This window comes from Pieris rapae, chromosome 13 (genome assembly GCF_905147795.1).
Source record: "Pieris rapae chromosome 13, ilPieRapa1.1, whole genome shotgun sequence".
Lineage (NCBI taxonomy): Eukaryota > Metazoa > Arthropoda > Insecta > Lepidoptera > Pieridae > Pieris > Pieris rapae.
The window spans coordinates 3,741,348-3,763,127 of record NC_059521.1 but is presented as its reverse complement, the minus strand read 5'-3'; the positions used below and the strand labels follow the sequence as shown (position 1 = coordinate 3,763,127).

Genomic DNA, 21,780 nt, shown 5'->3' with positions numbered 1-21,780 from the left:
GAAATTTATTTTACCTTATTACTACTAACATTATTACAGAATTTCATTCTTGTAATAGAGTTGTATATTATAAGCAGAAACTACAGTAGGTGGTTTCGATCCCCACCCGCTTACTATAAAAGAAAGGCCTCAGTGTGGCACGCTCGCAAGCCACCCGCGCGGCCGATAATAATAAAAGCAGAAACAATCAGACTAGGGTTAAAAACCGCCTTCTCCGGGGAAGGCGAGGACCTTTACTTCGCATTTCGATCACTCCAGTGAGTTTCCGTCCTATCCTTCAGGCGATTGACCCCCCCGCGACGGCCCAAGCCGAGGTTCGAGTCTCACATGAGACGCCCTTGCGCGAGTCGCGAGAACCCCACCCTTCCCGGCTGAGCTAAGCTCGCCAAACAGCCCGTGCTGAGCTGTAAAGTGCTTATTACACTATGCGATATTCAGACTGTCTGAGTAAGACTGTCTTAAAATCTAATTAGCAAGCTCGCTATTACACTGGACTGAATACCGCATGCTAACTCGACATTTTACTCATTTGCAAAGCGTACGTAGTCGGTGACGGATGTCGCCATGTGACTTAAGAAACTACCTTAGAGTAGGAGTTGCCGAGTTTGAATGACTATTAAAATGTAATATTAGTAATTTATATTATTATATGTAATTTAATAGATACTCCATACATTTAATATGGCAATAAAAATGGCATGTCTCGGTACAAATCAAGAACAGAACCAGGCTGGCACACTTTAGTATGTTGTCATTAGAGAATCGCAGAAAATTTATTTAAATTTATTGACACATCGTTTGCAGCTAAGATATTCTATAATAAGATTGATTGTCCGAACCTTATTTCTAAATTTAAGATTCATGTTTGTTTTTACCAATGTATCAGTGTGTCGAGCGTTGGCTAACTTTATCTATAAAAATTAAAAAAACATTCCAAAGTACTTTTTTTCTTGCAAACACGCCGTGGTGCACGCGGCCACAGAAAACAAACATGTACAAACGTCTTTGCTCTGTGACTGCCGCGCGCTGACTGAATGGTTTAGCGTGCTAAGTCTTATTACACTACACGATATTCAGCAAGTAAGCCAGTAAGCACCGCCGAACCCATTCGGTCGGTCTAATTAGACAGGCTAACTGGCTAACTCTTATTACACTAGGCTGAATCTTAGTAAGACTGTCTGAATATCGCGTGGTGTAATAAGCCTTTAAAGGCCCTTCAGGCCAACAGCGAGATTCCATACCAAAAAAAAGTCACGCTCGCATTTGCTGCCCGGACGTTGACTAGAAAGGTGGGTGGTTTCGAAGCCGCGTACTGTGAGTTCGTTCTATGTTATTTTTATTCGGTGGAATTTGTGTAATTGTTTTAAGATTAACGGTTGTTTTTTAAATATCTAATGTCGTGTTGTTTCGCTTGTATAAGTTTTATGATAAATTTAGTGTGTTTTAGAGAATACTGTGTTTTCTTAGTTTAATGAGTAAATTACTTCTTAGGTTATTTCGAATTGTTTTTTTTAAATTTAATTATCACTTCTGGTTGCTAAAAATATTTATTATTAATGGCATCAAATCTACCGTGGTAGAGACAAGAAAAAGATGGCGCATAAAGGAAAAATGTGACGGTATTTTTTTTCCAACGCCGATAAAGAAGTTTCATTCTACGTTTAATAATAAAGCAACTGACAAAAATATCACGTTCAACGCCGTACCAAGCCATGAGTGGGCTACTGCCTACTGGTAGTTGGTACTGGACTACGTGGGCTTTATCTAAAAGTATGTACTAGTATTTAGGTACGCACGCCCACAATCTTCTATCCTTCTCGTCGGTCCAATTCTGTGGCCACAGACTAAGTAATTTCTGTGTCTGTGAAGTGTGACATTTATATTTTATAAATTCGTTAGTGGGTCGTCTACTACAAAGTAACTTTGTCTATATAAATTATTATTACAGTAAAACCTTAATGTTGAACTAAGATAATTGTTATTACACAAATCGTAGTTAAAAACTTGATAAAAAATGTAAAGATTCAAGAACATTAAGTACTTTTATTACGAGTGTTTAATTACTAATTCATATCCGTGATACGACGATCGCAGCATATCAAAACAAACAAAATTTGACACTTCCCTAAAATACATCCAGGCATACATCAAGAAAATGCCTAAAGTTGTTTCCAGAAGTATTGTTTGTTCTGACACAAAAGACCAAGAAGAATATAATGAAACAAAACCACTGCATATTTACTATTGTTTATGTGGACAAATGTCGCTTATTCTGGATTGTTCATTAGACAGACTACCACTGCGACCAACAGACGGAGCCAGAGTAATTGACGGTTCAAAACATGCTCATAAAATCACTTCAGATCCTGATGAAACAGTTTATTTAAAACGAGAGAAAGGTATTGAAAGGCAATACAGATTAAAGTGTAAGAAGTGTTCTATTCCCATATATTACAAGCATAATCAAGAAAGCAATGTTGTTTTTATATTTGAGGGTGCATTAGTTCAGACTGTGGGTGAAGTAACAGACATCTATAAACAAGTAGCTTTAGTGCAACCAAAGAAAATTATGGTTACAAAACATACTAAGAACATGGGTAAATTCAGTTCTGTAACGGTTTCCACTATAGATGAGGAAGAAGATGAGATAGAAGCGAGAGAAGTGGCAGACAGCTATGCCAATAATGCTAGGATTATTGAAAAACAATTAGAAAGGAAGGGAATGAACAAGAGACAGGCTGAAATGCCATCACAAGGTTCTAGTGAAAAAAGAGTTCGAGGGACTTTGATTGACAAGTAATTTTTTATTTCTTTTTTGAACATTGCAAGAATTATAAAATTTTTAACTTATAAATACAGCTCAATTATTTATTTCTACCCCTAATAGATTCACTAAACCACCCCTATTCATATACACAGGCTGATTATAGTAATAATAAGAACAGAGGTTTTAAATCTTTTAATCATATGAAAAGAAATACATTTATAATATTTAAATTTATCATGACTGACGTAATAAATATTTTCCTTTTAATATTTACAAATTGTTATGGTTCTTGTAAAATTTAGATATGAATAGAATTCTTTATAAAAACAGACTGTTTTATTAAGTTATAATGTCAATTAATTTATGATAATAAGATTTTGGTTTTTTCTCTGACTCTGACTTATATAAATTATGAAGGAAAATGTTTATATTACTTTTAACAATTTTGCATAATTAAAAATTAAGATTGAAATTAAAAAATAAGAAAGAAGAAAGGGAAGACAGTGAATATGACATACTACAATCAAATAGTAAAAAAAAGTCCTAAGTTTTAACATGTCGAAACTTAGTGGTACAATAACATTTAGTTGAAATTTTCACATAATCTGTTAAACTTTTAAAATATCAAATTAAACAAAGCTATAATTTTTTTGAATTTATAAAGGATTTTAATAGCCAATGTTCAAAAATGGTTATAACAAATGTTTATTTTAATACAAAAAAAGTCAAATTTACAAGTCAAATTTTATACAGGTAATTCGACATTTTAAGACCAATTGTTATAACACTGATTACAAAGTTTTAAATCTTAACCCTATAGGAATGTGATTTATGGTAAAATGGGTAAGATTTTGTAACACTTTATTTATTTATAATTTACAATGTTCCAGAAGGGCACTTCTAAGGGTAATCCCTAAGGCTATATATATAATAAGTAACTGGCAACACCAACTATTACTCCACTCTCCAAAGTTTTTAATACATGTTATCAATTCTTTTTAGTGTTGCAATTACAAGAATTGTATTAACTGAATATTGAATATGCTTGTCAAACTGGATCATGTTCTTTTTACATATAAATACAATAGAATGTTATATTGATGCCACTTAAATTAATATTATTTTCTACTGTCTTTTACAAATTTTACAAGCCAAATATGAGTATTCATTGACAGTACAGTTAGATTTAAATTCTGAAGATATTAAGCGTTCAAAACATATTATTTTTTAATATATAAATAGGCAGTTTCAGAGGGTATAATTGTTTATTTCAGCTTACCATATAAACATTTTTATGTTAGTATAGGTAAATTTCTAACAAAAAAAAAAAACAAAAGGAAGTATCATTATGAAGGATTGTTTAATATAGTATAAAAAGAACTATAAAATTTGTTTAAAGTCTTTAAGTTTTGTATTGTCATTAGACTTTTGAATTAGAATATGGATTAGGAGTAGATAAAAGTTAAATCAAAATTTCTAGCAACACTACTTTCAGTCTGACAATATCAAGGGAAAATCAATTTTGATATTATAGATCAGGCCCAACAATTAATTACCTAGCTAATATATAGCTAATATTTAATACTGTTATATCATATCTAATTTAACTATATGTTTTTGAATTTTACGAAAATTTTAAGTCTACCAATAGAAATTTAAAAAATCAAAATATTTAAATAGAATTTGCAACCTAGTATTTTTAGCATTGGCGTCTACTGGATCTTACTAACAATCCAGTAATGTCCAGTTCTTACCACTGCATTAGAGTCTATTCTACTGAGAACAGAAAGTGAATAAGACACTCCCAGCTAACTTTATTTACAAATTAATTGCAAATTCCAAAGATTAATTATCAATAAAGAGTCTCTGTCAAATTTCAAAACAAAATCCTGTTCATAAATACATCTATTTAACTTTTACTATATAATTATTTTAATGTCTACGATTCTCACTTTATACTGTTGACACAGTTACCTAGTACCTAATTTGTTCCGCCTGGTCGAGTCAAACAAATTCATCGAAAAGTCTAAGAGTAAATTAACGAAAATTTGAGCATGACCACCTAGTGTATATATGTAAAATATTCACAAGGTCTAGTTTAGACAAGCACAGGCTTCCGTTTTCGCTTGGTCCTGTGGTGTTTGGCGCTAGGCCGAGAGTCAGTCGGTGCTATAACCGCTTGAGTGCTGGTGCGGCGGGCTGGTGAAAAGGATGGTATTGACGAGCTAGGATGTCGCCCTATAACAGTCCAAATGTCCCCCTATACATTCATTACGCCGTCATAAGAACGATAAACATATTGTATATTCAGTGATACTTACAACTTGTGGTTGGTTTTGGGCGAGTTTTATATTCCTCTCTTGTATCATTAATTGGTGGGCTGCCCTGTAATCGTAAAAACAATAAAAAATAATAGGTGGTACTTTGGATTATTGCTTGCTGTTGCTTAACTTGCTGAGTCGTCATATGCTAATGCTTTTTTATTGCCTGTGGCCTATGGCTCGTGGCCAAAGATGAAATAAACCTTCCTAATGTCATAAACTTCTGATTATAAGGCATATTAAACATTCCGCCAACTTACTAATAATATATCAACTCAAAAATAATCTAGTACCTGTCCATCTGTTCTTGTGTCATTTCCAACGCTTCTTGCATCTCCCTAGATGTATTCCTTACAAATTCTGGGTCGCAATATTCACCAAGTCCTTGTTCTGTTAAAACCTGTTTAAATTTACAATATGTTTTATTAAATATACGTATAAGGAACTTTAGTTCTGAAAGTTCCAAATATGCATATGTATATATTTTTTCAATGTTTGAAACTATTCAGATATTTACTATGTAGGATCTGTAATTATATTTTACAGAAAAATCATAATGACCTTCAATCGATTTAATCTTCGTAGAAATTGCTATGATTTTTATCTTACCCTAGTTACAAGGCTTTCTGCAGACCCCACAACTGGTACTGATGAACTATTGCGAGGGCTGCCCGGTAGAGACATCACACCACGCCCAGAACTATCTCCGCCTGTTATTTGGACAAGCTTATATTTCCGTTTTTATATTCTTACGATTCTATATCCGTTTTTTGTTGTTCTTATCAGGGAAGTTTTATAAACATTTGTAAAAGTGTTAATCTTTTACTTAATGATGCTAATGTTTCTTAATAAATTTTAGTTCAATGCAAATCTAAATCTAGCAACTATTCTTCTATATATTAAGCATATAAGCTAGCCCCTAATATTCTATTAGAAAGCAGTGAAAGTATACGCAATGATTACTTTAAATTTAATTTATCGCCCTCATGAGATTTATTATCGTGCATTAAGCATGTTAGTTCTAATAACTATCTATTCTAAACAGTTTTTCATAAAGATTAGTTTACGTGCTATGTACCCTGTTAATACTTCAAATGACGGTGACTACTAATGTATTATGTTAGTATATATTTTTTTAATTAGTGTGCTTAAATGCGTGTAAAAATTATTTTAAAGTGAAAATTATGTTTTTGCAAAGCCATGTATGTGTTAATACACTTTCGACACGTATCCTGTGTTTCTGAATTTGTCTGAACCCATCAATTAAAATTAGTGCGTATTGATGACAAGCATAGAAAGTTTCCTTCGTTTAATATACAATTTTCTTACCCAGAACATTTGTAGAATTACTAAACAAAATATAAGAGTTATAATAGACATTAGACAAACGTTCTGCCGAACCCGTCAGCATACATTCTAAAAAGGAAATTTTTCTTAAGAAGTTACAAATATAAGAAAAGTAGGTATTTGCATAGAAGAGATTATTTGATTGTTTGTATGTATTCTACTATTTAAATTCATAGAATAAAGTCTAGAAGTTATTAGAAAAAGGAAACTTCCTATAAGGTGCGGACCTGGCGAATGCGGGCGATCTACATGACGTGTGTACTGCGTATGCGTGGCGGCGCCCGAAGACGCGCTGCGCACCATCCGACCTGCCACCATTGGCCGAATCGTCCGGAGACTTCTCCTCTCTCCTCCTCTACTAGCCCGCTGCTCTCGTGCATGTGAAAACGCAAACGGCAGTTTTGCAGCTGCATTGTAGCCGTACAGAGTCATTGTCTTCGAGTCTAAAGCGGGCGTTATCTCCCCTGCCAGTAACGGAGAAATCTTTGGCTGTATCGTATCCGTTATAGGGGAGGGTGTTTTATCTTCGGGCGACGCTTTCCGTGGTATCGTTAGTTTTTCTATAGATGCGTTGTCTTCTGGGTGAACCTTTTGCCGATGGGTCGGTGCTTTGCTTGATTCCGGGGTCGACAGGTAATTGACGCAGCCAAATGCCAGCCCGATCTGTCCCAGCATTTCTGGATAGTTTGACCGCTGATTGCTGTCCATCCAAAGGAAAGCGTGTGTAAAAAAGTGTTATGTGTTATTCACACGATGCAAGTTAGTGCTACAACGTTCTATCTACAGAGTTCACTCGAAAAATCACACGTATTAGCTACCTTGATAAATAGCGTTCTTAAGATTGTTTGTTGTTCTTCTGCAATAATAAGCGATGTTTCTATGAGTTTCATTGAGTTTTTAAAAAATATTAGAATGTTACAGTCCCGCTTAATATATGTTTTGTTACTTACTCTAACACCTGATAAATCTTTTCTGACTCCCCGTTGAGTATCAGCGGACGCATTGGTATTTGCTCTTTGGGTTGGCCATTTGCTCTATAGATTTAAAGAGATTATTATTAAGTGAATAACTTAGGAAACAATGAATAATGTTTTATCGATGTTAATACTTACAAGTTTGGCGTTAATGGCAGAGGACCGACTCCATATTCCTTTTGCATCATCGAACTCAGATGGTTTCCGACGCCTTCTAAAAATACTCGTTTTATGAAAAATAAAATAATTGAATATTGTTTATAATAAATAAAATTGAAAAAATGTATACATTTGTAGTTTCAGTACGCAATTGGTAGTTAATAGTTGTAAAAGATTTGTTTGAAAGATATAAAATAAGACTTTTTTTATTTTATTTACCTGCTGGAGGGTCTCCAGGTTTCCGTTGTCTGTTTAAGTTCCTATTGGGACCATGTCGTCGGATGCTTGACCAGACGCCGCCGAAAAGTGAGTGATTTCTCTGAAAAAAGTGAATAAAATATTTCTACCGTTCTTTTGTTTTTTTGGAAAAAGAACTAAGATATTCAGGTTATGTGAACTGTGTTGTTAAAAAATCAAAACAGAACTCACCCGGTGCATTGGTAAATCTAGGTTCGCATCAACATCATCTAGACATCCGGAGATAGCTCGCTTCAGTTCCGGACCGGCTTCATGCAGGGTTCTCAAACCAGCCTGTAGCGTCATCTGCTGAACCGTTTCGCCACCAGCACTAGCTCTCATCTCCTGTTCCTTTCGCTTTTTGAACCTTCATTTCATAAAAACGTTTCAAAAACTATTTCAAGCTTGAATTCATATGGAGCATAAATCACTATGGTTTTCTGATGGTATATTTACAGATATCTAATCGCTAATGTTTTTATGTCAATGACTGATGTGTTGAGAATTTGAGCAGTACCTTAAATAAAGCTGGCAAAAGTTTTTGTTCTCTATATTGTGACTAAGCTAAATTCACATCTAGATATGCCTAGAAATTCTATGCTAGTTTGTATAACTTTAATTATAAGCTTTGCTATTAAATTCGCATAATATCTGTAATATTTTTATTTTGAGCGTGGAATGGGTTATGTATTTCTCCGTTTAACAAAATATCACAAAAACACAACATATAACAAATATGAATAAATGAAATACCCGGGAAAAATCCAAGCATGCCTGCTTACGGATCGGGAGTTAGCTTTGTGAAGGAATGGGCTAAGGCCTCAAAAGAAAAAATTTAAACCTTGAAGAACCATGCGGGGTACAATCGAAAACATCTATATAAATTTTTTTAAATCTGTTGTCAAATTTTGTTCTAACATCATTCGAAGCTGTAGTACTTAGGTGTTGTGGTGTTTCCTTACGACAATACATGCAGTGCACTTTGATTTTTAGTTCTTCCTTCACCGGAAGGGCCTGGCAAGGAAGGGCCGTATAACATCTGTCTCTAAAAGCTAAAATATAGTAACGTAGGTAGGCTCACGTTTTGTATATATGAATGGTAATTAATATAAGATAGCTTTTTGAATAAGAAACGGACCTCTGTCGAAACACCGCGACACACAAGTTTCTAGCTCAATCTTTTTACTACTAAAGGGTACATTCTGTCCTAGCAACATACGTTTCCTTTGATACTTACGCGTGATTCCTATGAAACAAAAATACAAGGTCAGTCTTAAACTGAACGTAACAAAAATTTCATATAAGAAATAAATTATAAAACACTTTTTTGGCTTGTTAAGTACTCAAAAGCTTATAAAATTAAAGATTCACTTAATTTAAATGAAACTATTATATCAGTAACGATACAAGATGTTTTACATTTTAAAATTTCAATAGTTAATGATCTAATATAGGTATATATTAATAAACAATTCTTGTAATAAACTACACGTAAAGTTGTTAGTGTAATGAAGAAGAAATTAAGCTGTACGTAAGGTTTATATTATTTGTGAAGTAGCTATTTGATACATCTCGCCAAATCGCCTCGCGTTACCAATATCGACAACACATTTTATTTGTCTAAAATTTCATTATACTGTTATATAAATATACTTTGTAGCTAGATATACCCATTACTGTTTGAGACAGTCGTAGTAGGTTACTTGGCACAAAATAAGACTCGGATATAACAAATCTTGTCATCTTATTTCTCCCTATACTGCTGCATTGAGTGTTCTTGCAAATCAATATTAATACTTCAGTTATGAAATTGTTATATATAAAACCTCTTGTACAATACTAATTTAATACACTTGTATACCTTCTGAAGTAGTCTTGTATTAAGAATGTTGCGTAAAACTTTCCAACGGTGATCTCGTTGGGATCACCTGGTGGTGGTACAACCTGGTCTAGCAGTTTCGGTGAGGTTCGCTTCCAAATCTTTTTTATGACTGCTCTCAATTCAGTATTACAATCGTCTATATTGCCTGAAATTTGAATAATACTTTGTTCTAATACAAGTGTGGTTATCTAAACTTGATACTTCAACGTATTCTATAATTGTTAAATTTATAAAGTGTTTTGTCCTGCAAAAGTCTTATGTCACATACATGTTTACCAGAATGTCCCGGGTTTGAATTCTAACTAAATAAAACAGACACGAATCTATGTCTGTCTTGTAATTCGTTTTGATTACTATAATATATACGAACATTGTCAGATGTGTTTTGATTTCGTAGATTAAAAAGTAGCATATTTTCTTTTGTTAACTTATAACTATATAAATGAGGACTATAATACAATCTCTTGAGTGATCCCAGTTCTTTACGTAAATAAAAGTCCACTTAAGCTCTACTCGCTTATTCATAGAGTGTCTTAAGTATATAAGTAACTATTGTATGTTATGAGAATGAATGTTTTTAAATGTTACTTACCATCCGTTTTGATCTTTAGTGAAGTTCTGACTACAGCAAAGAGAGTGGCATTAAAGAGCACGGTACCATCCGAATTAAGTGGCATGTTCATAGAGACTAGACGCTTACAGGCTACTCTATGAGGACATAGCTTGCCGAAACCTTAAAACAACAAAAGTCATGAAGGAAATGAGTACGCAAGTTTACATGTGAACGAGTAACGCAAGTCTCGTAGACAAAAAGTTATAGTAATCTTTATCACAAATACATAACTACATAATCAAGTAACCAATTGTTTGAGAAATAATTTTATTTCTTTTTACAATTCTGCTTTTTATAAACAGATACTCTTTAACTTTTATAAGCGATACCGATAGCAATTTCAAAAGTGAGTTTTTGTACCGCGGGGGGATCCCAAGGTTGCGACATCAGAGCTACATATATTCAGAGAACTACGTCGAGCTTGTATACCAAAACATCGGAATCAATCATCAAAATCACAATTGGAATTTAGAGAGTTAATGGCGCCGGATTAATAGGGTCAAGTTGAAGTCTATTTTAAACGGATTGGAACATATGACCGTGTTTTAGTTTAATTGTTTTTACGTTAGTTACTACGTCTTATCTGGTGTCTATAATTTAAATTACCTAAGGGCGGGCTTATTTTCCTTAACAACGTAACTACATCTAAATGTTTAATTCGACCCTTTGCATCTGGATCATATTCACTCCATAACCTGAAAAGATTTCAAAACATCATTGTACTGAGTTATAAACTTAATGGACCAGAATACTTTTAAGGAAATCTCAGTGTAGCGAATGTAAATGCGTACATTACAAGTTGTTTTATTTGAAATCTGATATGTTTTTATACCTTATAAATTCATCTAAGTGGTGTGGTCCCAATATAGACCAGTCTCTAGTCAAATAATCAAAGTTATCCATAATGACTGCCACGAATAAATTAATAATCTGGAAAAAAATCGTATCATAGAATTTTTACCTAGTTATTAGATGTATCTATTACATTGTAGTCATAATACGACTAAAAAGTTTTTGCAGTAATAATTGGGAAGTTTTTTTTTCATTTTTTAATTAAATACTCACCAAAAAAGAACACAGCACGTAAAATGAGATAAAATAGGGAAAAGCGAGAACACTCCCACAGGATTCATTACTAGTCCCCTCTTCCCCTTCATCTCTATAGTTTTCATCACATTTTACATCTGGATCCGGGGAAACACCCATCATTATATCTTGCCATGCTTCACCTATGACAAATTAAAATATATAATTTAATCTTTCATCATCATATTTGGATCTAGAATATTTAGTATTGTCTTTTATTAACATAAGTATTACACATTTAAAGAAAACACTTTTTTACGGATTTTATAGTTATGTATTATTGTATTTAAACTTAAATACATTACATAACTATAATCCATAAAAAAGTGTTTTCTTTAAATCAAGAATATTTATCAATGCCATGGAATATTTTTTGTTCGAAACTTATGTTTTTTCACAAATAATACATATTTACCAGTAGCTGATCGGAATAATACTAGAATTGCCTGTGGGAATGTTTGGAAGTGATTGTTTCGTGTAATTGGCGTCTCGTCGTCTATCGCTATTTTACCGAATACCTAAAAAAAAGTAAATTAATATTAATAATTATTTAACGCCCCGTAATGGGACATTGGGCGGGTACTTACTGCATGTGTTGCTGTTTTTTTTTTTAATAGAACAGGGGGCAAACGGGCAGGAGGCTCACCTGATGTTAAGTGATACCGCCGTCCATGGACACTCTCAATGCCAGAAAAATGCTCTTTTCTTGAAGGACCCTAAGATATTTTTATGATATTTGTAAATAACCCACCAACCAACCACTTTAATTACTTTTTGCAAGAAACGGGCCGCGAGACAGTCGTCAGATTAATAAAAAATCCTGAACAATTGGTGATCAGGCTTGCTTAAATTAATTTGATGGAAACGGAACTATTTGAAATACAAGTAAAAAAAATTGTATATTTTTTGAAGTCTTACCTGCATTCCGACTACAGCGTATATAAAAAACAGCATCAAAATAAGGAGAGCCACATAGGGTAGCGCTTGAAAGGATTTTATGAAGGTCCATAGCAGTGTTCGGATGCCCTCTCCTCTTGACAGCAACTTGACGAGTCTCATGACACGGAAAAGTCGAAAGAAATTTATGGATGGAATAGAGCTTTCCTGAAATAGTTAAATGTTTATGTAATAAGGTATTGAATTGTAAGGTATTGAATGGTGAATATCGTAATTAAGTTTATTGAACATTTTACAGTACAGTTACAGTTTATTTTTAGAAGCCAATATGTAATTGCAGGTTTTGTCAAATTGAAGCAATTTTCAGAATTTTAAATTGTTTTAAAATAGAAAAAAATATGCGTCGATAAAATTAACGATACTAGAATCTATGATATCTGAACTTTGTCACCCGTTTAAATTTTGCAATAATTTATAGGTAAGTATATACATCCAATCAAAAGTTACATATTATATTATTATTACTTTGTTATTAATTATAGTGATCGGTGCTTAGGTTTCAATGAAGTACTTTTTATTTACAGAAAACTATAATATTTATACTTATGCATGTGTGCGTTAGCTTTGTACTAATTAATTTTTATAATCGTTTTTAATGAATATTTATACATGTGTTTGTGCGTGTGCGCATCTGTCTTTATTGTTACTGTCCCAGTTTTTACATCAAAAGCTTACGATAGACTACAAAGCTAAGACTATTAGAAACATTGACTGTAGAAGATATAGATATAGTAACTTTTATATAGTTCTGACAGCTACTTGACCAAAGATTACTGGCGCTTTTTTGTTTCATCGACTTGCAAATCACATCGATGCTAAAGGAGTTTTCACTTCAAAATATGTGATATACAAAAAACCTATAGGTTTTTTCGTATATCAATGCATATAACTTAATTATGTAAAATTACTTCATCCTACTTTTCATCGTTTAATTAAGGTAATGTTCGGTCAAGTTAATAAAGTAACATCGAGCTAACTTACCTTAACAACATGCGTTCTTGGCAGACCACTTCCCTGAAACACGGTGTAAATAAGTAACTACAACATCAAGAAGATTGTTGTTATTACAACATCAATATCGTCCATGCAAGGGACAGTACCGCACTGTCTAAACTTAGATTGGTCTAAATTCATTTATAACATTTATAAAATGTATTTTGTGGAATGGAAGAAAACCCGATTATTAGCAAATATTTTGTTCTTTTTAAATTTAAACCAACCATACAAGTGTTACCTATGGTGTTGTCTAGTGCTCAGTGCTGTTACCTGGTTTTTAAGTTCGTTTACTTGTGATACGACGATGTCTATGATGCTACCAAGGACTATAATGAAGTCAAACGTATTCCAGGCATCTCCGAAATAGTTCTGAAATAAACAACGTTACGTTAAGTTAAATAATCAAAACTCCGAACCGGCACCTACGTGGTCCGAATATAGCATATTATTATCGAAAGATATATAACACTAGCTAATATGGTAGTGTAAGAACTTTGTTGGACGGATGAAGTCAACATTAGTGATGTCTTTTGTCTTACTTCAATAATAATTCAGTGAATATATTTTATTTTATCACTAATTTAGAATAACCTATTTGTAACAAAAAATACATAGTGTGTTAAATAGACTTTAGATGTATACCAACATTTAAAATTCTAAATAAATACCTTAAATCTAAAGGCCGCAAGTTTAAAGATGAACTCCAGAGCAAACACTGCAGTAAAGATCATGTTCAGCATATCCAACGCTTTACTGTATTCCACGGGCTGATTGTGGTACTTCATGGCAAGTGTGATGGTGTTGATCATGATAAGAACGAAGATGGCATACTCAAATGGCTGGGAAGTCACAAACCACCATACTTTGTACTGTATACGGTGCTTTGGAATATACCTTGAAAATAATGTACATTGAATTTGATTATCGTAAGTGAGATTTGAATCTCGAAGATTGTTTTCAAAGGTTTTATGTAAACATGCAAAATTACAATTATAGTTATCTTTACATATACTAAAGGACCCGACAGAGTTGTCCTGGATGGTATTTCAAGCGTTTAGGATATGCATACAAAAATTTCAAATCGGTCCAGCCGTTAAAGAGGGGTTCAGTGACATACACACGTCCAGTAGGATTAAATATATATACAATATAGGATGCTTACAAATTTCAAATGTAAGAACCAATTCTGAGTAACTAACACAGTTATATTGGACTCACTGACTGAGCAAAGTTATAAAATCTTGACTTCAGTCAATTTGATAAATAACTACGTACCTCCTAATTGGTTTTGCCTTTAAAGCGAATTCAATACAATTCCTTTGGTTCTTATCTAACTCGCAATTCTTGTACTCCTGCTCACCCTCGTTTTGGAATGTCACTATGACGAAACCGACGAATATGTTCACCTAGAAAAGGAAGCAGTTTTATATTGCCTCAATATTGACCCCGCTTTACTGTACAATTGGGATTTGAGATTTATCGTACGAGTTTGTTGTGTTCCCAAGTAGTATTAGGAAGTATTAGTATGGAAAAAGTAAGCGTTGATTTTTAAGTATCTTGTTAAGGTAATTTGAAAAATAAATGTAGTATTTTTATTGAAATAGAGAATAGTAGCTGACCCGGCTAACTTCCTTCCGCCTAACAGTCTTGTGGTGCTAACTTTAGTCAAATACAGAAAATATGTTTTATTGGTTGCCATTGCGAGAGAATTGCAGTTTTATACATTAGGCCTCTTCTCTCTTCAATATTGCGATATGGCTAGTTAAAGCACTGCCTGATATACAAAATTTTTCGATAGACACTTGTACGTACTACAAGATCAAAGCCTGGTTATGCATCACCTCATTTACCTATAGATCTTTCTTAAACTGACACGAATTCGATGTAAAATAGAATAAAATAGATGTAAAATATATATAATAAAAATAGATGTAATTTGTAAACTTACCATGAAGAAGGCGATTATAATAATATAAATAATATAGTACGCAGCAACAATTGGACGGAAATTAGTAATAGGACCACGGTCTTCAGCATTTGAGTCTATAGATACATACAATAACCTGAAAGTTGTGTAAATTATTATTATTCTACACATTATTAATATGGACAATGAATATTGTTCAGTATCTCGGTATCTCTCAAACAAAACAATATAAGTGTTTCAAAAAATTTTTGCTATAAGCTTGCTTCGATACGTTTTTATCTTTAACAATTATTCTACTTTAAAATGAAATGTTTACGGAATAATCAGCAAATGCAGTTCTTTATAATAATATAATAACTTATTTATTTTATATTATATCCAGTTCTAGTTAAACTTAGTAACAATTTGATCTTCGGTATGTTAGCATTGGTATTTATGAAGTAGTGTATTTTATTATTACAATTAACATACCCTGGCCATCCTTCAAAAGTAGATACTGTAAAAAGAGTGAGCATCCCCTTCATAACATTATCGAAATGAAAATCATTTCGCTTCCATTCTCTATCTCTTACCACATAATTACGATTTTCAAACACCAAATACGTCCCTCTAAAAAGTATTATATTACATCAAGTAAAATATTAAGTACATATTTAATAAATACATTTTATATTAATACTTACTGGCATTCATCTTTCGTCATTTTGGATATATCATTACACATAAAAAATTTACCCTGAAACAAAACTTTTGCTTAAGTTTCTTAACAAGCTGAACATTATATCACATGCGATACAATAAAAAACTTTATTGACATAAATTATATGAAGGCAAAATTTAGTAGAAAACACTGCAGCGTGTTATAAATTATGGTTACACTAAAAAGCTTTGTATTTAAAAAAAGTCAGCCTTACCTTAAACAACTGTACACCAACCACAGCGAACATAAATTGTAACAAATACGTAACTAACATTATATTTCCTATCGTCTTAATGGCTACTATCACACATTTGACCACATACTACAGGTGCATGCCATTAGTTCATACATTACCATGGACAAGGGATCCGGCCCGGCGCAGCATCAGGACATAGGGGAAAAGCAACAAATTATTCACAAAGGTTTATGGATCGTTATTTCTACATACGTTAGATCGACTGATCTACTGAAACGCCAAGGTAGGGGTTATGGTCTATGACATTTTCGGGGTTAAATGTTGTCTGGTCTGGTTGACTCTACACCTTTGGGTCCGGTCGTCATGCTTGTTAGACATAGAAACTGTTAATACGGCTTATGATGTCAATTATACAGAGCGCGTTAGTCATAACCAATGTACGAACATAATTCCCAGTTTATATTAAAGAATTTTCAGATTAATTTAATACTGAATACAACTTTCAAAGCATAATTTGTATGGATAAAACGTATTAGAAAAGTCTTCTTCTCACGACATATTGTAAGACACACCAAAACACCCCTTAGAAGAAAAGAATTGCCCGTATAAAAAGATCGTTAATAAAGAGAATCTTAATAAAGTGCCGAAACATTTGCACAGTCTTGTAAAATTGTGAATTATTAATTGGTAGGAGACAGAAAAGGATAGATTATACTAAAAACTGCGTTAACCAATTGTAATAAGCTCACACAAGTGCTTGTAATTTTATCATTCTTGCCAGATTTAAAAACGAAAACGTTTCCATTAGCCTGGCTTTTACATTAACATAAGAGGCGTTTAAACTTGGCAAGAATCACGTAAGCGATATTCTCAAGCAATCGTTCCGAACACGCTAATACCCAAAGGTGTATGATATGGAAGTGTATAGAGGATGTGTGTAAAACAGCACACGTGGTTATCGTACGAGGTTTGTCGCAAGTGCCCCCTACCTTGAACATTTGTACTCCCATAACCGCAAACATGAATTGCAGTAAGTTCGTTACCAATAATATGTTGCCGATCGTTTTGATTGCAACCACCACGCATTGCACAACGTGCTACAACCAGTTAAAAATAATATAAATTAAAAGATATCTCTGTGACATTGTTACATATTTGTAGCCCCTTTCACGTACTGTAAGTCACAAATATTATCTAAAAATTTATTTATAAGTACGCTTAGGCTAGGTATTTAATGTCATCTTAAATTCCTAGACAATTTTCTTTGCATAAATATACCTAAACCAAAAAAGGCGCGTAAGTATCTAAAATAATACCGTAAGATCGCTGTATTCCAACGCTTTTTTACTTTTTTATTCACTTCAATATAGTCTATCTTTTGTCTCTTTTTACTTTGGGATAAACAGCAAATGTTAAATACTGACCTTAAGACCTTTGGCCCTGTTGATGGCCCTAAGTGGCCTCAGCACCCTGAACACTCGCAATATTTTCACCACAGATATACTACCAGACCTAAAGAATTAAAAAAGTTTATATAAGCTTTGTTAATATAGCCAGTATTTTTTTATTAACTTAGCGTTCCTTTTTTTCACTCAAATTTTTCTCCCATCTATTTAAATTATGTGATTCAATACACTTTTTTGTTGTACCTGTTTCTCTTTAAAAAACTTACTTAAAGCTCATAGAGATAAGTGAGACGCAGACAACCAGCATATCAAGCACGTTGAAAGCGGAGCGCAGGAACGCACCCTGGTGCAGTACAAGACCATACGTCACCAGCTTCAGGAACAACTCCAGCGTAAAAATCCCCGTGAAGAAGATGTCAAACTGACTTAGGAGCTGGAAAATTTTACATGTCTATTTATGGATGGAAATGTTTGGACTATAGCCACATTTTTGACAGTTCAGTAAAGATGCCTTAAATTGCTATTAAGTTAAATTAATGAAAGGTTTCATTATCTATTACTTAATTATGTAATATAATTTTATTTTAACTGCAACAAACACATCCATGTATGGAATCGCAATATTTTACAAAGTACACATTTCAAATTGATATATAAAAATTACTAATATAACAGAATAAACACTAACGGGCTGACAAATTAAAAAAAAATGAAGTGCCTATTTGATACCTAATCCGTTATTTTAATGGTATTTATTTGTTCAATCGCAACGTTAAAAGTATAATATTTTTATCGCATTAATAATCTTTAAAATATCTCTTTACTATAATTGTCATGTATTTTAGAAAAGTTAACACGTAAAATATTAAGTCATATAGCATTACATTATACATGATGTGGATAAATAAATAAGAATGAGTACCCATACGATAAATTCTTACATAATTCCTAAATCCCTTCTGAGCAGCATCCAAGGGATCTTCAGCAGCCAACATGGCAGATGAGAGCATGATGCACACCAAGATGATATTGCCAAACGTCGACGATGCTGACATCTTGTAGCAGAGCACACGAAACCTAACAGGAAAAGTATTATTACTCTTTTACAAACATGATTGGATATTCTGAATTTTCTTGATATTTTAAATGTTTACACTCACATGCCATATGCCATGTCATATTATTTAATAAAATTCAACGTTTAAAGAAGCTGATAAGCACCGCTTGTATTTTAAAGATTTAGTCTTAAAATCATAATTTCAAAGCTAAAGCGTTTGGGGAAGATATTATTTAAGTTTCATTAAATTTAGGTATTGTTTAATATGAAAAAGTGGTTGAATACAAACATCGAATAAAAAGCTGATTACACACATTTTTTAGAACATCCCTTAGTTATGGTACTGCTTAAAACGTATTACAACATTAAAAAAAGGCATGCAAGAAATCAGCTACTCTAAGTATGCATAAATAAATAATACCGGGCTAAATATTCGTATCTAAATAATTCCTATTTTAAATTTCTTCACTTAGAATAATATTCCTAATCATGCTACTAAAAGAAATAAACTTCAAAACTTCTATACCTCTAACTTTGCTACAAAACACTCAGTAACCTGTGAACTCATTGTTTTAGTATTTTTAAATAAATGCTAAAGGGAACTGCTAATTGCCGATTTGACAATGAGACACTGGGTCAACGATCACCTGTTTGTCGGTGAGAATATGAAGAAACTACTAGCGTTGGGTATTGGCGGCGTCTGATTGGGCATATTCAGTTCGGACATCCGCCTTGGTCTAGCCGTTACCAGATTTCCTTCCTCTTCTTCACCGTCTTTGATAAAAATATATCTACTTAAATCTTTATTAAAAACATGCCTAACTGTATCCTAACTTATGGCTACATGTGAAAAGAAGCATTAAAGAAAGCAAGAGGCAAGGTGAAAGCTAAAAGTGAAAATGCAGAACATCTAAACGGAAGCAACCACCGCGATCCCTAACCTGTTGGTTTTGGAAAATATGAAGAATGAGGAAGCATCGGGGATCGGTTTCGCAGAGTTGTGGATTTCTACTTCAGAGAGCCTGCGTGGTCGAGCCGATGACGTGGTCGGCTTTCGTTTCAAACGTGGTTCATCCTCGAACTCTGTATTGACTATTTTACCGGAGTTAGACTCACAACCAAATAGTATGAACACAAAAATAATACTGTAAATTATAAATGTAAAAGAAAGCATCTAATTTTTAGCCACGTACTAGTTATTATAATGATAGCAAGTATATATATATATATATATATATATATATATATATATATATATATATATATATATATATTTTTTTTTTTTTTGTAGAGGAATACCCTTTCAATAATTTTAATAGCAAAGTTCTTGTACTCTTGTAGACGTCAGAATTTTAACACAAATTATTCATGTTTCAATGGTTTCATGTTAGTGATTTCTATAAAATGTACAGAAATTTTGTTGTTAAATTCAAATTTTTTATTATTTTTTTCTTAACATAATTATTTTCTTACCTATATGATTCCGTTGATGATTCTCCATCATATCAAGATCTTCCTGTTCCTGTTCTTCTTCGAGCCTTTCTTCTGCTTCTTCTTCATCTAATCTTTCATCTATCTCTTCTCCATCTATCTCATCTTGGTTCTCACCGTCCGAACCTTCATATTCCCTCTCCGAACTTTGAAAAATAAAATATGTATATAGTATATCATACATTCTTAGGACAGATTTTTAATGAAGTTATTATTTATCCGGAATGCGTTAAGAAATTTTCTAGGTGATTGATAAGCTTACTTGTCACTGGTATACACATCTTCATCGTGGATATATTCATCGTCAGTGTCAGCCTGTCCACCTTCTGTTGCTACTACGCTTCCACCTTCTTTCTCCTCTGGTGCTTGCTAAAATATATTTTTTTACGATAGAACTTATAGAAAGTGCAGTCATAAAATGTGGGTTTTTTTAAACCGCTTACAGTTTATTCGTACTTACCCCTTCTTCTTTTTCAATATTAGTCAATGATTCAGCATCAGCCAGGTTATCAACAGCAATGGCCAAGAACACGTTCAGAAGAATATCTTTATTTTGTATTCAGGAAATAATTTAAGTCACTCTACAGTCGTAAAAAAAGTTATTTTTTAAATCTATTGTGATAACTATACATTACATTATTTGCAGGTTTATTTTGTTTTGTTTGTGTTATAAAGGATACAGTTACCGCAAATGAAGAGAATAATAAAATATATACACGCGACGATGCCAACAGTACCAACACCGCCGTAGGCCTTGATCCCTTCATACATTACTGCGTTCCAGTCTTCACCTGTCAGGATCTGCAAAAAATTGTCTTTCTCGCTTGAACAAAGTGCAATTACAATAATTTACTGGTTAAGTTAATAAATCTCTAGCTATTTACATAAGAGACAATTACAAGTAACTTTTCGGATTGGACCTCTTTCGAATGTTCGATACATTACATTCCTTTCGAGTATTTATTTTAAAGGCAAATAAAATATATCTAAGAATAACACAAACCTGAAATACTGTTAGCAGTGCCTGCCAAAAGCAATCAAAATTATGGCGGTCCTTTTCTACAACCGGATCGTAGTTGAATCTGCCGCCAAATACTTGCATTCCAAGTAGAGCAAAGATCATAATGAAAAGAAACAGTAGTAGCAAAAGAGAGGCAATGGACTGGATCGAGTTAAGAAGAGAGGCTACCAAGTTGGAGAGTGATCGCCAATATCTGAAAATATGTTTATAATTCATTCTCCCGGGCCTCCATAATAGATTTTGGTAAAATAAAATTCCGACTAGTAAACACCAGTAAACTACTTTTCTTAAAATGGTGTCTCATTATGTAATGTATGAAAACGAAAAACAAATCCTTGTAATATTGAAAAATACTTACTTGGTAACTTTAAATACTCTAAGCAGGCGCACACATCGTAACACGGAAATACCGAGGGGTGGCATCACTTCCGTTTTTGTGAGCACCATTTCACTGATCGAACCCACAACCACAAAGCAATCGAATCGGTTGAACAGTGACACGAAGTAACCCTGAAGTATAAACAAAATATTCGTAGTTATAACTCTTATCAATTTAGTTTTTTACTCATGTAATGAAACTTGTGCTTATGCGCCCGTGACATCGAATCCAAACCTTTCGTGGAATTAATCATCATTGCTGACG

General features: G+C 33.1%; 2 protein-coding genes across 19 annotated transcripts in view; one reads left to right on the top strand and one right to left on the bottom strand.

The window, feature by feature from the left end:
- The first annotated feature begins 1,868 nt into the window (after positions 1–1,868).
- LOC111001148 (STING ER exit protein) lies at positions 1,869–2,858 on the top strand. The gene has a single exon (XM_022270873.2). The coding sequence runs from the start codon at positions 2,156–2,158 to the stop codon at positions 2,798–2,800; it is 645 nt and encodes a 214-aa protein (XP_022126565.1). The 5' UTR covers positions 1,869–2,155; the 3' UTR covers positions 2,801–2,858.
- A 753-nt stretch (positions 2,859–3,611) lies between these two features.
- LOC111001158 (muscle calcium channel subunit alpha-1) overlaps positions 3,612–21,780 on the bottom strand; it is a 50,347-nt gene continuing 32,178 nt past the window's right edge. For 3 of the 18 annotated variants that reach the window (XM_045630716.1, XM_045630714.1, XM_045630717.1), the window contains 35 exons: positions 21,496–21,647; positions 21,120–21,330; positions 20,797–20,917; positions 20,577–20,662; positions 20,379–20,485; positions 20,099–20,262; positions 19,567–19,717; positions 18,510–18,645; positions 17,835–18,001; positions 17,587–17,674; positions 17,152–17,259; positions 15,950–16,002; positions 15,738–15,875; positions 15,288–15,402; positions 14,615–14,745; positions 14,008–14,233; positions 13,610–13,708; positions 13,325–13,357; positions 12,305–12,490; positions 11,802–11,904; positions 11,366–11,529; positions 11,133–11,230; positions 10,907–10,995; positions 10,280–10,420; positions 9,667–9,832; positions 9,043–9,051; positions 7,998–8,172; positions 7,788–7,887; positions 7,548–7,623; positions 7,386–7,469; positions 6,663–7,135; positions 5,698–5,798; positions 5,382–5,488; positions 5,089–5,152; positions 3,612–5,027 (listed from right to left, as the gene is read on the bottom strand). In XM_045630716.1, coding sequence (XP_045486672.1) covers positions 4,866–5,027; positions 5,089–5,152; positions 5,382–5,488; positions 5,698–5,798; positions 6,663–7,135; positions 7,386–7,469; positions 7,548–7,623; positions 7,788–7,887; positions 7,998–8,172; positions 9,043–9,051; positions 9,667–9,832; positions 10,280–10,420; positions 10,907–10,995; positions 11,133–11,230; positions 11,366–11,529; positions 11,802–11,904; positions 12,305–12,490; positions 13,325–13,357; positions 13,610–13,708; positions 14,008–14,233; positions 14,615–14,745; positions 15,288–15,402; positions 15,738–15,875; positions 15,950–16,002; positions 17,152–17,259; positions 17,587–17,674; positions 17,835–18,001; positions 18,510–18,645; positions 19,567–19,717; positions 20,099–20,262; positions 20,379–20,485; positions 20,577–20,662; positions 20,797–20,917; positions 21,120–21,330; positions 21,496–21,647 — 4,584 coding nt within the window. In that variant the 3' untranslated portion in view covers positions 3,612–4,865. Of the gene's footprint in view, positions 5,028–5,088; positions 5,153–5,381; positions 5,489–5,697; positions 5,799–6,662; positions 7,136–7,253; positions 7,292–7,381; positions 7,470–7,547; positions 7,624–7,787; positions 7,888–7,997; positions 8,173–9,042; positions 9,052–9,666; positions 9,833–10,279; positions 10,421–10,906; positions 10,996–11,132; positions 11,231–11,365; positions 11,530–11,801; positions 11,905–12,304; positions 12,491–13,324; positions 13,358–13,609; positions 13,709–14,007; positions 14,234–14,614; positions 14,746–15,287; positions 15,403–15,737; positions 15,876–15,949; positions 16,003–16,180; positions 16,289–17,151; positions 17,260–17,586; positions 17,675–17,834; positions 18,002–18,509; positions 18,646–19,272; positions 19,400–19,566; positions 19,718–20,098; positions 20,263–20,378; positions 20,486–20,576; positions 20,663–20,796; positions 20,918–21,119; positions 21,331–21,495; positions 21,648–21,780 lie in introns of those variants that run through there. The other 15 variants (XM_045630727.1, XM_045630726.1, XM_045630725.1 and 12 more) reach the window with 15 other exon arrangements.